General features: G+C 35.0%; 1 protein-coding gene across 4 annotated transcripts; it reads right to left on the reverse strand.

Moving 5' to 3' along the window:
• Window positions 1-91: 91 nt before the first annotated feature.
• On the reverse strand, window positions 92-4,722 carry LOC118039851 (protein WVD2-like 7). 4 transcript variants are annotated; one of them, XM_035046660.2, is made up of 9 exons: window positions 4,566-4,722; window positions 3,478-4,248; window positions 3,029-3,247; window positions 2,853-2,896; window positions 2,688-2,774; window positions 2,505-2,601; window positions 2,335-2,406; window positions 1,957-2,067; window positions 92-1,063 (listed from the first exon to the last, which is right to left on the reverse strand). In XM_035046660.2, the coding sequence occupies exons 1-9, from the start codon at window positions 4,611-4,613 to the stop codon at window positions 584-586; spliced, it is 1,929 nt and encodes a 642-aa protein (XP_034902551.1). In that variant the 5' UTR covers window positions 4,614-4,722; the 3' UTR covers window positions 92-583. The 4 variants fall into 4 exon arrangements, with proteins under 4 accessions (XP_034902551.1, XP_034902550.1, XP_034902553.1 ...); XM_035046659.2 differs by having other exon boundaries at window positions 1,957-2,070; XM_035046662.2 differs by lacking the exon at window positions 2,335-2,406.
• Between the last annotated feature and the right edge of the window lie 11,933 nt (window positions 4,723-16,655).

Raw genomic sequence — 16,655 nt, forward strand, 5'->3', positions numbered from 1 at the left:
CCATTCTAAGCTGGAGCATGTTATAATCTGTATTCAGAAACGTTGCTGATTTTTTTTTTCTTTTAATAAATTAGTAAACAAAATCTCCATCAAATAAACAACGGTCATCTCATAGTTCATTATACTTGAGGGGGGGGGGGAATCAAATAACATACATGTTTTTACAATATAGTTTGCTACCATTACGATCCCATTTTCTCTATTTTGATGCTCGGCACAGAACATGATGCAAGAGGCAATGTGCTTTTATTACCTTAGCTCACTAGACTAACTACTGTTGATGAGATGGCAAGAACGACCGGCAAATTTAAGAACTGTCAGACAACATGCCACCATTCTTAATTACCTATTCTGGGTTCGTTGTAGATTTCGCTGCACGCATGGAGGAAAACGCCATGAATAGTTGACTTGGGATGATTTGTCATTTCAAAGCTGCTGATAAAGAACAAGGGTGCTCTCACCCCACCCCAATATGACCCTCATTCTCTTGAAATTGTATTCAAATTCATGGTACCAAACATGCTAACAATACCTTGATATACAGAGGTGTAGTATGTTTAGAAAATGGTCAAAGCAGCTCAGTTCAGGAGGCTACACCAACAGCTAGATGACCCATTCCAGAATTACTTCCAATTCCAATGCGTTTTATACTATTCCTCAACATCTCACTGCTACTTCTGTGGTTTCCCATTTTTGCCTTTCCCTCAAACTTCCGGTCTTTTGGTACTTTGGTACTTTGTGATACTCGATGCCTTTGGAAATTAGGATCCTTCACCTTCCCTCCTCTCACGTTCTTACCAGTGACACCAGTTTTAGTTAGAGCTTCTGGATTGTGCCTGCTATTGTTGGTTGGTGAAGTATCGAGAGCTTCAGAAACCTTTGTTGGAGGATGATCGGTTCTTTCTGAGGGTTCAGGCTGATTAGTTGTTTTCACAAATTCATTAGCAGAGAGGGCTTGGTCTTGTCCGTCCCTGGAAAGCAATTGTGGCTTAGCAGCAGCTTCACTCGCTGGACTTGTTGACTTGTGCCGTGCTTTAGCTGGTTTGGTTTTAGATAATGAAGCCTGAGATAGAAATGCAAAAGGCTGGCTTTAATTCTGCCAACTAATAGTGTGAAGTTCAGACAGCAAAAACACAAAACTGCTTGAGGAAAAGAACAAATTATCACATTTAGGGTCATAGTTTGAAAAATTACACAGAGAAGGTCAAGCAGGAGCTAACAAAGAAGAGCTTAAGGCTGAACCGTGAAGATATTGGAGTGGAAAATTATATTTTAGAGAATATAATTATTGATTTAGGATGAAAGCCACGCTAATTTAGTGACATTCTCATAAAATCCCTATAGCCATACTCTGACAACAAGGCATACCATCCTTGAGAACACTTTTTTCCTCACACCTTTTCTCTTACTGTGCTATTATTAACTTGTAGTAGAAAATGCATATAGAGTTCCCCTTCCATTCATAAATAATGGATTTTTCAACTTCAACTTTCTCAGTTTATATTAGTTTCCTTTTCATAAATAATGGATTTTTCAACTAGATAGTTCTTTCTCAACAACAATGTATACCTGTTAACATGTGCTTGCATATGTGTGCACACATATATACTGCTGGCAAGATCCATAACAAATTAAGTTGATGAGACTTGCATTAAGCAAAACAATAAGAAAACCAATTCCACAAGTGAAATCAAGGTAAAACACACTCTTAAGAGTTTTGAGAATAAAATCAAATAATCAAAAAGCCTAAGATTACATAAGATAATATGCTGATCTCACTTCTACAATAATTACGATCAGATCATTAGTAATTGGAAAGCAGAAAAAATACAAAACAACACAATAGCTAATCCACACATACACCAATCTGTCAAGACAGATTGGATTTATTACGTTTTTGGCCATAAATGTAGACTGAAGTAAGACAAAGGCAAAATGCCAAAAATGCTATTGTACCTTGTTTCCATTGGAGGCCGGTGGTACAGCTACATGATAGAATGAAGGCATGGGTGTAGCTTTGAAATTAAGGCTTTTCCTGAATTGTTTAATTTCAGCTTCCGTCTTTTCCTGCTATAACAGTAATACATTCATTTGATATCAATTGAAGTCTTGAAAAAATATTTTATATTGCAAGATGGCTGCTTTAGTTCATTATTAAGCTTCACTCTCCTTAAGGGATGATCCATGGCACAATGAGAAACTTTCAGATTATTATTAAATTTGGCTTTTTAGATGACTCAGACAAGTATCGCAAGTCCCAATAGCCAATGTACAATATCAATCCACTTATTGACAACAACAAAAGCCAGAACTATTAGACAATTTTTTACATACTTGTGTTTTTGCCTGAATCTGATTCATTTCTGCCTCCTTAGCATGCCATTTTTCTTCCAACTTCATATAGAACTGATGAATTATTTAACAAAAGAGAAAATGACTAAGCATATAAATCTCACTGCTAGCCACAGAACACTTTAATTTCAAACAGCAGCAAGCTTGCTCACCTCTTTTCTCCTTTCTGCTCTTTCATCACTCTTGAAACTGAAGGTTAAGGCACTTGGCCTTGTGTCTGGCTTTATTGAACTAGCATTCTGCTTAGTTCTGCGTCACAATTACTCTATATCTAAGTCCAGGAAATGAAACATGTTAAGACATTATAATATCGACTGATGATGAATGTTACAGACCTGTTCGTGCTTAGATGAGCAATAGGTTCTACTCTTTTTGATCTAGAGGATGGAGATTCAAATTTCTTCACTCTTGGTTCCTTTTCACTGCACAAAAATATGGACATTTTAAAGTCCGAAACCATGGAAGATGCAGGTTTGCAATTTGCAAGAAATGGCAAGTACCTTTTATTCACAGGATGTAACCTTGAATTGCCACTTTCAGAATTCTGAGTATAAAAAGAAATTTTGAAGTACATAAAAGCAACATCAAGAGGTGCTTTAACTAAACATGAAGTCGAAATGAAAATGAAAGATCAGCAAGTTTAGAATATCGATTTCAAACTAATCGAAATGCTCACCTCTTCGTTTTTAGCTCTATGCAACAAACGTCTAGTAGGAGTGGCAGTTCGTGATGACTGCTTTTCTGATTTTGCTCTTTGTGGTGTTTCTCTTTCTCTTATATTCTGATTTCTTGCAGCAGTTTTTGCGACGTTGGCAAGGATCTTCTGGACTGGACTGCCATTAATCAGAGACTTCATTCTGGGCTTCGTAGATTTACTTTCATCAGAAGCTCTCGACTAGGATAAGAAATATCAAGAACTGTAAATCGCAGGTCCACTTACCATGAATATAAAATGATAGCGAGAATAACAACAAAAAAATTAATGGTAATTGCATATAGGCCTGGATTTCACCTAACATGAAGCAAGATTTACCGCCATTTTGTTGCTCTTGTGTGAGTGTGTGTGCATGTGTTCTTGCTTTGACTGGCTATTGATTGTAAAGCAGATATTTTACTTTTCAGCACCTTTGAAGAAAGATTTTGTCGATGCCCTGCACTAGTGTTGTCAAGATCCTTGGTTGTTCCACTTTTAGGAGACAGATCAATCTCCGTAGACGATTCATCTACATTGGCAGCATTAGCCTCGAGGTTAGATTTCATTCCCATTTCTTGTCTGTCATTGTTGAGACGCAACTCATCACGCATGGTTTCAATTTGATGTACTTCCTCAGGTTTAACATCTTCATCCACGCCTTTGACCAAAACATCAGCATCGTCCACAGCAGCTTCCAAGCGAGATTCAGAAGGCAAAACAACAGGATCCTCCCTTTGACATTCAATGACTTCACATTCTCCGTGATATTCAGAACCTACAGGACTCTCATCAAAGTGAGCATGATGATTCTCGTCATGTACATACTCAAATTCGCCCCCGTCGTTTCCATTATCAAATCCGTTGAAGTCCACATTATCCAGCAGCTCATCATCCTCAGAATGAAAATAATTGCAACTTCCATCCAAAATATCTTCTTCTCGTTGACCCAAGTTTTCATAACCATCATTTTCCCCGTTCTGGCATCCTCTCCCATTTAGGCCATCAAAGGAACCTGGTAGCAGAATACCCTTTTTCTTGAAATGGGCTTCAAAATAAGCTTTCTTCTCAATTACAGAACCTGGTTTTGAGCATTTCTCAACCTCTTCGAGATACCTATTGTGAGAAAAAGACGATCTTCTCTCCCAAGGCAAGTCCTCACTCTCAAATCTTCCAAATGATATGGACGAGTGCAAAGAATCTGCCTGTCCAGTCCAAACCAGTAGACATTAAGATCTTAACAAGTTCACAACTTAACCTCACTAGCAGAACAGCAAAGGAGCAAAACAAATTCAAGCAAACAACCCTCGAGTATCACAGAACTAGAAGATCTCTTCTTTCTTTCTTTCTTTCTTTATTCAGACCAACGAAGAAAGTTTGATGACACCCCCAAAAGAGAAAGAACATTATACCAGAACAACTTAATAATCCACATAATTTTCAAGTAATATTAATCACTGATAAATAAATAAACAACACGTTAAGAAATAATTAGATGATGTTCAGGAAGAAGATTAGGTACCTGAAAGCTAATGCTGCTGCTAAATGATTCTTGAAAGTCTGCCGCCATCACTTTTAAAAATCAAGCACTACACTTTGTAATGTAATAATCAGGTAGGGATGAGTAGCAAAGACATGAGTTGATTTTGACACCTTTTGTTTTCTTTGTTTCAGGGGATGCTTTTGCTTAGCTTAAAAAGTTGATCATCCACCCATCCATCTCCTGACATGTCATGTGCCAGTTGTCCTTTTTTTGTCTTGTTCTCTTTTTTGTTTTTCTCTATCCCTCCGTTAGTTTTGACGTTCAGATTTGAGGATCCACGGCCCGGTTTTGACAGGGCAGTGAATCTAACAGCGAAGAAACGGAGGATTTAGGTATACCACTTGGCGGTTTACCAGATCGTTGACTTTCCAGCTTTGTCTTGAGTTGAGAGAGTTCTATGCGTGGTATGGGGTCCCTTGTTGCAATTTGTAATTGTGTAGTGGTCATGGCTTTTATCATATTTTCAAAAAATAATCATCTTTCTTCATGACTTTTTTTTTTGTAAATATATCGGTGATATATTATATTCTTAAGACTTGATTACGTAAAATTTACTATCAAATATATAAAAGAATAGTAAGAAAGTGTCATCATATTCATTTTCCAATATATATATATATATAGTAAGGCACTAAGGCTGAAACAATTTCAATTAATATATAGTGTGTGATCTATTTTGTTTTATCATCAACATAATAAATCCTATAAAAGTATGAAAATACCAGGAATGAAAAGCATAAAAACATAAAATAATATATTTGAACTCATAAACCCCCAAATAAGAAAGAAACATATTAACTGTAAAAAAATTTCATGCTAAATAGATGAAAAGACCTTAAAGGAAAAGCACACGAGAATACAAAATAATGAATTAATTTTTTTTTAAAAAAAAAAAAAAACTAGAACAGGAAATAAACATTCGAGTTTTTCAAACTCAGTTTTTCAATATCTTCATCACTACATTTTTCAAACACGAGTTTATTCGAGTGCAAGTGATTAGCCAGTCCGGCAAGCCTATCTCATGTTCAATAAAAACGAAAGAGGAAAATATATAATATTGTACAAGTGGACGAAACTGTGCTCTTTTTTAAAATAAATAGATAAATCTGACATGAAATTGAAGAGACCTCCTTCCGGGAAAGAAAGAGAGGGAACACATAAAAGAAACAAAAATGAGAGTGTGTTTCCCTTGTTGTCTGATCAAAATGATGACCATCCCCACTTTTTTTATTATTAATACTTGTATTCAAATCAGCTCAGAGGTAATTCAACTAATTTTATAATTACATGAAATTTATAAATTAATAATTTTTAAAAATAAATTTAAAATTTAACCAATTAAGCTACAAAATCTTCATCATCATCCAACTTTAAAAACTCTGAATAAGAACATATATAGAAGTGGACCACTTGGACATGATATTTTCAATTTTTCTCTCCAGGGTGGACCCTGAAATTTTTAGATAAATGACGGAACATGAATTGATGCAATGATTAGAGCCGTTTGATTAGGGGTCCTGATCGTCCAAATTAAAATAGACAACCCTGTTATACTATAAAGCTGTGCCAATTCCATCATTTCCTTGATTTTCCCGAGTTTTCCATTGCGGAGTGCTAATAGCTTTGCCATAATTCTTAAACAATAGCTGAGAATAACCTATGAAATAGTAACATTTTTCTGGTTCGGTTTAGTTGAGGTTTCTGTTTTCTTGTTTTTCTTATATGTATATATAAACACGACTGAGCTGTTATTATATTTATTTTTTATAAATAATTTTGAAAAACAGATTTTTAAAATAAAATATTTAGTGGTTTTCTATTCATTTTTTATATACACAATATAATCATCAACATTACAGCCACTTTACATCCCAATCATATTACAATAACCAAGACCATTGTTTTCTTTATAAGCACTACCATGCTGTCTTTTTTTTGACATATTTAAACTATTTACTGACGAAGTTTGAACTTTGAAGAAAATCTTAGAAGATTTTGAGTTTTCTGGGATTGATTGATGATGGAAATTGAAGAAAGAACGTGAGCTCTCGTTATTTTTGTGTGTTAACGAGTGAGTTAAGCTAAGATCTTATTATTTAATAATGTGAATATGTTTATTAGATAATCATGTGAAATGATTACCCTCGCCATGCATGGCTGCACTAGCTACTTGTAAAGTGGGACGTTCACGTTAGCAGTTACAGCATTAGCATGCCTTGCCATTTTTTGACGTGCTCCATGATGGCGAGGAGCTATTTTAGTACTAGACGCGTATCTCTTATTTGGCATTGCGGTTCAACCTGTTTTTTTAAAAATTTTAAATTTTATTTTTTGTTAAAATTAAGTGCGGTTTGTATTTTTTAGATCGTTTTGATGTGTTGATATAAAAAATAATTTTTTAAAAATAAAAAAACATTATTGACATGCTTTTCAGCACGAAAAGTAATTTGAAAAGCAACCGCTACTATACTCTCAAACACCTCGCAGGTTAGGTCCTTTGAAACCGAGCCCAAGCCCACATCATGTGAACATTGGGCTAAAGTAAGCCCCGACCAAACTCATTAGGGTGGGAGTCCATTCTGATTTGAGTCCATCTCTTTCAGTTGATGGCTTCCAACGAGGTGGCTCATAACTATTATGTTGGCTTTGATATTGGAGACGACACACCGCTTACGATGTTTTTTATACATTTCTTAATCTAATTAAATCAGTGTAAAAAACTTGTTTTTCACTTATTTTGTAAAAAAAATATATGAAAAAATAATTTATAAAAACAAAAACATGAAACGGGTCCTTTATAATTAAGTTTTCTAATGGGTTGTTAATATCTTGACACATCTCTTCCACTCCTGGTTTTTTTCTTTCTTTATTTATTTTTTTTTTTTCAAAAGGAGAGCTGAATCAATTAAACGTACTTGTATGGTGCTGACATGGCATCTCCGTAACGACACAGAACTCACCGTCTCTGAACCGTTAGCCTTGGAGGTATGGATTATGGGAGGGGAGGGTTTGCTGCTAGCTATGAAGTAAGGGTCCATTTGTCATCTAAAATACCCACAACAGAATGGGCTCTTATACGGTTCGATCTTCCCAGAGCAACCATCTGTCCAGAAGCTGGCTAATTAAAAGCCTTGTAATTTTTAGTTTTGGTTCAAGATAGATGCCACGTAGCTTTTATTTTTATGGGCCAAGGCCGCAGTAACTTCCCCAGAATTGCATGGGCTATGATAGCAGCTCGAACGGGCTTTCCACTTATTTGGGCCTCTTGTTTTCTAATTCTTTTACGGTGGGCAAACATTAAAAGACCTCCGTGCTTAGTGGGTCATGATCTGTAGCGGGAACCACTACTCAGTAATAATATTTCTGACTCTGAGCCTACAGAAAGAAAGAAGGATACTGGGGATCCACGATTCAAGTCAAACATAATGGTTCAAGTCTTCGTTTTAGCAGCCACAGATCATCGGCCCTTCAAATTAGCCCAACTACACTGTCTCATACCTCCTCTCCCATGTCTCTCGCCACCATGATTTTAACCTAACCAGTACTAAAAGTGAAATCAAAACTGGTAACCCCTTTTATAATTAGCTCATGCCTCTAGATGCTCCAATCTCTCCCATGGAGCCCCATTTACTATGTAGCAGACATGGAGAACGATGCTGCCTTTTACATATTTTACTTTCTTTCGGCTAATCACGGAATTTAAAGCGGGTTGGAATTTTGAGAGGTAAACTGAAGTGGTCAGCTGCAAGAACCGAGAGGCACGTACGACATAGCCACATGAGTTCTGTCATGTCATGATGGTGTTGGGCCAATGGGGCCGTCTCGGGAAACAGAATTCTAGAACCCATGCACACAAGGGACAAATGAACTGAACATCAAACCCATCAAGAATCCATGTATCGGTCAAAATTCACTAAACATCAAACCCAGAAAGCCCCCACAATTACAAGGGCTCTATCCAAGTTTCTCTTCCAAGTTCAAGACCTGGAAACCAAAAGGCTGCATGATGAAGGTGAAGTCAGAAAGCTCAAAAGAAAAGGGGAAATGGGGTCTTTGACAAGATGCATCGCCCAAAAGAATGGTGTATAGCTGTTGTATTGTCATGGCATGATTCGTAAAAGAAACCATTCTCTTGTGCTGTCTCTCTCAAAGGTCTCCATTCACCACTTAATGGTCCCAGCCACTGTTGGTCCAGTCCCCCAGCTCGTGTCTGCAGTTTACCCTACAACGATTATGACGTTTCCCTCCTTCAATCTCAAGGTCTTGATTAGTTTTTGTTTGCATATATTTATTCTTATTTCAACCACGTCTTGAATTTCCTTGGCCCAACCCTCCACCACTTGCACCATATTTAATTCCTTAACGACAGAAACAGATAGAAAAGGAAAAAAATTAGGTTAAATTTTAATAGAAAGAAAAAAATTATGAAATACGAGTGAGTTATTGCCATCACCGCTCAGAATCTTCACCTGAAACAAGTTTTCCGTTCACACTATTGAATAACTAATTTTTTATTTCTTTTTTCTTTCTTTGATCACCAAGGCGTGACTTAATTTTGACTCCATGGATGCACTGAAAAGGAAAATCAAATTTTATACACTCTACTTCGTGCGTCGAATATCAGGTACCGCATTTGATTAAATGAATTTGTTGTGCATAGTTTTTCTTCTAAATGACACCTGATAATGACTGATTGGTTGATTCTAGTATATTTATTATGATTCCTTCAAGAATAAATAATAAGAGAAATTAATTTCTGAAGAATTTCAATATCGTTTTTTTTATTTAATCATTGATAATAATCTTGTCACAGTTAATCCATACATGTATATTCAAGGTCCTTTTTTTGGATTTGATTGTATATAACAAAATAACAAGATAATGTAAAAAAAAAATAACGTATAATAAAAAGATAATTCCAAATATGAATAAGTTTATGAAATTTTAGTATTTCAATAATTATTTTTTTTATTAAAATTTAACCTAATTCCATTTATTTCTCTCTATCACACTATATATCACTTCCACCGCCACCACTAATAGCATCAGTCAACACTAAGATCGATAACACGTGTTTTTTTCAACGATTCACTGCTCTACTTTTTTGTTGTCAAACTTATAATATAATACAATGGACTAAATTATGCATAGATATTTTCAAAATGTTAACTATTTATTTTAAATTGTATATAAAGTTTTTAAAAATATTCAAAACCATTTTAAAATACAATTGATATTTCCGAAAGCTGTCACTACTGAACTTGGCTGTTTAAGACAGAAAAAATGCAATAACTATGCAAATACGTTTAATTAATATTTTTTCCTCTAGGATCTTAATTAAGCCTGGAGTTCTGTATATATAAACTGACGATAACGTTTGTATAGTTGCTGAGAGGTCGAACGTGGAGGAGATAAACAAAATCTAACAACTACCAGCTCCTTCCCCTTGTTTCCTTCTCAGTCATCAAAGGGCGGGTTTTAGATAATTTTAACCTATATAACCTATATATATATCTAAAGAAACAACACCCTTTATAGATAGGGTTTCAGGAAAGCGAATAGTGTCATTCAAGCCCTCATCCAACTACAATATGGGACTGACAGTTATGGAGCCTTCTAGCTACCAGCTAGATAGCAAAAGGTTTTCCCTGTAAACTTAAGAGCAGTCATATTCCAGCAACAATCGCTAAAATTTAAAGAATAATTGGATTTTTCCAGATTCAAGTTCCAAGCAACTGTGGGGACATATTTTTCAGTCTTCACATATATGTCATCCACGAAGATTCTTGCCAGGTAAAGACTCTGGGTAAAATATAGGACCCCAATCAGAGTATATAGCAGATGATCTCAAATATAAATTGGGTCCATGTCCTCGTTTTTCAACGGAAAAGACTAGATAAGTAACTCGGAAAGTTCTTAGCCATACTTCATTCTCACGAGCACCTAACCTTTGTTGGATCCTATCCTCTTCAACCTTTCCCCTTTCTCCCACCCCCTAAGCCCTAACTTGCAATAATGCACCCACCTTGTATGCACATATATTTGGCTTCAATCGCTATTTCAAGACCCTGACAGCACATCACTAAGGTATGGGCATCCACATGAGAATGGACCCATGTTTATTGCTTGGGCTACGTGTGCATAACCTGTACGATGATGATGACTAGCTGTCTATGTCAAGGTGGTGCCACGCAAGATCAATTCATTTCAATGGACGTAAGTTATAGGTCTGTCGTTTCATATTTATTTGACCATGTGAAATGTGGTCCGCTTGATAAAGATCAGATGGTCACCGACGCTTCTATTTGACGCATACCTCCACGATCACGGAAATTCTTGCCTTTGGGATGAAGTGGAAGCATTTACCATGTTTAGGTCTCTTTAATAAAAATAATAAATAAGAAGATGTCACATTTAATTGCTTCGAAATATTAATGAAATGTGGTCAGTGAAGAGAGGGCAAGTACTATTATCCCACGGGCACATCTCATAAAAAAGAAGAGTCTTATGATCTACTCGAGAATATTCATAGATAGCAGATCGAATTTTGGGAATTGGAAGAAAACAAGTAGATGGAGACGTGCATATTCAGAAGTATTTTATAGTATAGTTTATACGGCAAGAAATGACTCGAAACCTAATAAGTTCTTCCATGTCGTACGTAATATTATTGATAGCACATTGTATTGGGATCAATCATACTTCTGATCTATGCCGGTAAGTAGTAGTGCTGACTTGACTTTAATTTGTTTGTATGAGTGTGTTTCTTTGCGTAAATTAATTAGATGACAGTCGTGACTTGAATTCGATTTGTCAATTTTTCAATTTTTTATTTTTATTATTATTATCATGAAGTTCGGCTGTCATGTTGCCTTGTGCATGATTGATACCTGGATTGCTTTAGCATGTCATGTCTCTTTTATTGTTTCTTGAAACTTAAAGGTATATATTAAAGTCTCTCTGACGACCGTCCCAGTCCCCTGAGTACTGAGACCAGTGGAAAGTTGACCAAAAGAAAAGGAAATGTGAGCTGCAATTATGCAGAGGCAAAAGCTGGAAATCGCTAGGGATATTGGTGCCTTGTGGTCCATGAAAGTTGCCTAACGAAATGGAATTGGATCAGCCGCCACGTACCTAGGCTCGAATCTCTTCTGCACGATGAAGCCATGGGCTCGCTAGCTATAGACCTTTTGCAATTAGAATTGGGCTATGTTCTGTCAACTTTTTTCGATCGAGGGTCCTTCCAGAGAAATTAAGCAGTGTATAAGTGGAAAATTTATACCTGCTTGTAAAATTATAAATATCTTTATAACTCGGGGAAAAATTCAATTAGTTTGTTTGTATATTTCATGAATTGTCTATAATATGATTCTTAATATTTTTTTGAAAGAAGCTGATAGGATTAAATAAGGTTTGTTATGCAATTACATTACACATAATAGAAGTTTGTTGAACTAACTAGCTAAACAAAGAAACATAATCTTTAGATGAGTGAAGATCTTTCCACCATCTGTTCCATGTAATATGATTCTTAATCGCATCTATCATAGCATTAATTTTAACCGAATCCTTCGATCATATTTAGATCCAGATTTATTGAAATATAATTACATTTATTAGTATAATTTTCAGACTAGAATATTCTTTCTTTGATTTAATTATATTCTATTTATTCTTTAATTTTTCTGAGTGTTTAAGGAGAGGTTGTCATAAATCATCATTTATGTAAAACTTATCCTCAATATTGAGGCTACAGATATAAGATCCAAGTTAATTAAAAGAAAATGATTAAAGTCTTCGAATTTAAATTGACTTCCTATTAAGATCTTTCATTTATAGTTTTTTTTTTTGTACTTTTAATAATTTTTTAGCATTAAAAATAATATAATAGTGAAATATAATCTTCTTAAAAAGATATGATGTTAAGAAGAAGGACAGTGTAACAAGTAGAGCCTTCCTTTTTCTTTTTTCTTTTCCTCTTTTTTGAACTTCGACTGTGGATGGTCCAGTGAAGCGGTAACATGACGACACATTTTGGGCTTGGCAATCAAGAAACTTCTCGGTGCAATCTTTCTTGAAATGAACGTGACAAGCCGGATCCTTTTTAGAGATGGAGCACTTAAATTCAGGTTAAGTTTTGACTCCGGCTATTGTCTATTGGTTAAAACGTAAAAGCAATCCATTGAATTTTAATGCCATACGCGACAATCAAGTCATTATATTTATTAAAAAATAATATCAATTATATTTTAAAATTTTATTTAAACCATTTAAATTTTTAAATTAAATTAATCTTTATGCAACTTTTGCTCCATATTTGTAGAGACTAGACTGCCTCAGATTTCAGCGAGAAATTTCAGCAGCTAGCGAGCACCGAAAGGAGCACAGGAGTAGGACGATGTACAATTCACCACGCATGGGGATGACAACCCCGTTTGTTGCAATCTTCCTACAATCCCGCGCGAGGCCGTACCAGCCACGGTGACTCGTCTCACCGCGCCAGGAGCCACCGCTTCCTAGCTATGGCATGGCATGGTGGTCCTGCCCTCTTCAATTGCTCTTCTACAAAATCCAACGTTAATTGAATGACAATTAAACGAATACGATAAGATCTTCACTCTGATGCGTGGGGGTGGTGAGTCTACGAGGCTAGCTAGAGCTCCAAAACCAGCATTGTGGAGAGGATGTTCCCTTCTAAAGCTACAGCCCATCAAAACAAAATCTCGAGGTTGGCAATTGCTTAACAAATGGTTTACTTGGTCGATGAGAATGTTGGTGCTAGATGTCAACTTTTGGTTGGATTAGCTGGGTTTATTGTGGAGCAATCAACGATCATTTTACACGCATCACAATTAATCAATTTGTTCAAGATGCCGAATCCCTTCACGGTAGGCTCCATCGATCCAAGAATTGCATCCAAAGGCAGAAGGGGATGAAAATACAGGTTGGATTTTGTCAAGTATGCACTGACTTTAGAATCTTTAATTACCACCAGTTAAGAATTCTATTGATCATGAGAAGGAGATGGTCTCTCATAAATCACAAGTTCTTTTTATTGTGATATATGGAGAAAATGAAGTGCTTTTCATGGAAATCCCTGTAACTTGATATGGAGTTACATATATGTAACAAATCTAGAATTTATACTCAAAACAGCAAGATCGAACACAATACAAAATCTATCCTTAAATCCATGCAAGCTCGTGTGACTCATGCCTATAAATATGCCTGTAAACCATTTGGTGAGGAAAATTCTAATATCATACTTAATTTCCAACATTCTCTTGTCATCTTCTTGATTATAATCCTGCATACACAAACACTGCACAGCTTCCAGGGACCCATTGCTCCCACAGCCTTGCTAACTTTAGCGTAGAAGGGTGGCCATCTAAATTTAACAAGAGAATTGTTTTGCAAGTGATTGTGATTTCTAGCAATTATTCAGTCCAGCAATCCATCTTCAACATCCCAGTTCATTACCAGCTTTGGAAATAATCTTAATTTCTTAGTATTTTCCTTAAACCTCGTCACCGTGTACCCGAGAAAAAGGTCCCACACGGAGAACCCTTGCTGCCATATGCAATGTTTGGCTTGGACGAGAAGCTCTCGATTAATACTTTAGTTGTCTGAAATGCATCACGAGCTCCCACCTACACTCCTGAACTATCTGTACTTATCATTGAATGCAGTTTGCATCCTCTTTTTATAAAGGGATGCGCGGAATGATGTTAGAGCGCATGTCCAGTGGATAGAACTTGTGACGTTATCATTTCAACTTAACGGTAAACCACCAACTATTATGGGCTATAATTCTAAATGATATCCCATAATAATAGATAGGTGTGATCATATCCTTCACCTTCATCTCTTGCTGCTGTGCAAATTGGTGTGAATAATGACTATTTAAGCGTCTATAAGTTCTCAGATAACAGTTTTCGATCTCCAGATATCTCCATCTTTTTTTATTGTTAACCTTTAATCACTCTTGTATTTTTTCGATAACCTCTACATTCTGCCTCACTTGACTCTAAATTTTAGCAATCTCGCTTGACTCTTGTAATTTGTTAAAAAAAAAAAGAGATATGCCGTCATTAACCGTTTTCTAGCTCAGAAGCTTTTCACCCCAACATCAAAGTTAGGGCTGGGTTGTTGTAAAGTTTTTTTTTTTTAAAGTAGTTTAATGAAAAGTAAGTTTTTAAAAAATATATTATTTTTTCATATTTAATATTATTATAAAAAATATTTTTTAGTGTTTGATTATATTATAAAAAATAACTTTTAAATGTTTTATTATTTTTAAGTTTATTATAAAAATAAAGATGAAATCTTGCAGATAAAAAAGTTGAAGGATAATAAAATTAAAAAATTAGTAATAAAAAGAATAAATATTAAATCTGCTAGATTAAAAAATTAAAAAATAATAAAATTAAAAAACTTCATAAAATAAATAAGTAAGATATCAATTTATTTCACACAATTTTTGAAGTCCTTCATGAAAGATTTCAGAATATAATATCATTAACATGTTAAAAATTACGTTTTTCTCAGTAAATAGGGTGAAAAATAAGGTTTACGTCGCATCCCAACTCTGCCAATCAAATGCATATGTTTGCAACCGATGCCCTACTGTTTTTTTTTTAAATAATAGAAAAACAACTTTCTTTAGATGGAAGGATTAGGGTTGGGATTAAGAATTAAGTTCCTCGATCGTCGATGTCCTGCAGAATTGAGTGTCATTAAATTGAGCATTCATTCGTCATTCACATTTGAGTTGAAAGCTCATGCATGAAAAGAAAATGAATTTATTTCATATTTCCATGATCCGAATCTTCGTTGCCATTTATTTACTAAGCAATTCAATAAATCATTTTTTTTTATCGTCTTTGTTATGTAAAGATGACACTTACTTTAATTTTTATGTAGATGAGATCATTAAGCAAGATAATTGTTTTTAAGTTATCTTTATGTGTGTACGTGGTGAGAGTCAAATCGCATTTGTATTTTAGTTAAATGTGTTCAATGGGCCGGCCTAAGGCTTATTTGGAGTATAATTATAGTAGTTTTTTTAAATAATTTTTATTTAGAAATATATTAAAATAATTTTTTTTAAAAAAATTATTTTTAATATCAACACATTAAAATAATTTAAAAATATTAAAAAATATTTATTTTTAACATAGTACTTTTGACATATAAAAAATAAATAGGATCTGATTTTGTCCAATCCTTTCAAATTAAAAACATAATCTGCAAATTAAGTTTAGTTAATCAAGATTGAAACATAGGGTGCAAATGACTTTTCTGACACACAACATAGTAGCTAATTTATTAAAATAACAGATAATTTGAAGAAGAGATAGCAACAAATTAGCGCCTTCACTTTACTAATATTTATATTTGAGTTTGTATACTTGATTTTTTAAAAAAAATTAGTCCATTTATATATTTGAGTTTACCTTATAGCTCCCAACTATATTCTCATCTCACCTCTCTTTTCAGCTCTCACTAAAGCTTCAAAAGATAGTTTTTATATCATGATCACGAGGTTTAGCCTCAAAAGTTGCTTGTATTTATTTTGATAAGAGTTGAGATCGAATAAATACAAGCTACTTTTGAGGCTAAACCTCGTGATCATGATATAAAAACTAGATGTAACTGTGATTGATCACATGCCATCGAAAAGTTGGAAATTTTGACCAACCCACCACCCTATTAAAGTGACTTCACACATGGCTATAAAAGGTAGGGTAGGATGGTGGGCGCATCAAAAGCTACAGTGAAAAGTAAGGTTAGCTGCTTTTGACCTCAGCTCTTTTCCTGCTCGTCCCCACACACTGTCAATCTCTCAAGATCAGCTTCTCATGAACAGGACCCTAAAAGGGTTCCCATGGAGTAAAAAGGCACAGAGCCCCCTCGGCCGAGAGGTGTTACTTCCTTCTCACTCACGCATCTTTCCCTCCATGTTTAAGGTTTTTCTAGATAGGAAGTTTTAGTTACACGAGCAACATGGGGCGAGTTTTTGTCCTTGTCCTAATGAAAAATACAACATTAACTTTGTATATTAACAAG

This window comes from Populus alba, chromosome 8 (assembly GCF_005239225.2).
Source record: "Populus alba chromosome 8, ASM523922v2, whole genome shotgun sequence".
Taxonomy (NCBI): Eukaryota; Viridiplantae; Streptophyta; class Magnoliopsida; order Malpighiales; family Salicaceae; genus Populus; species Populus alba.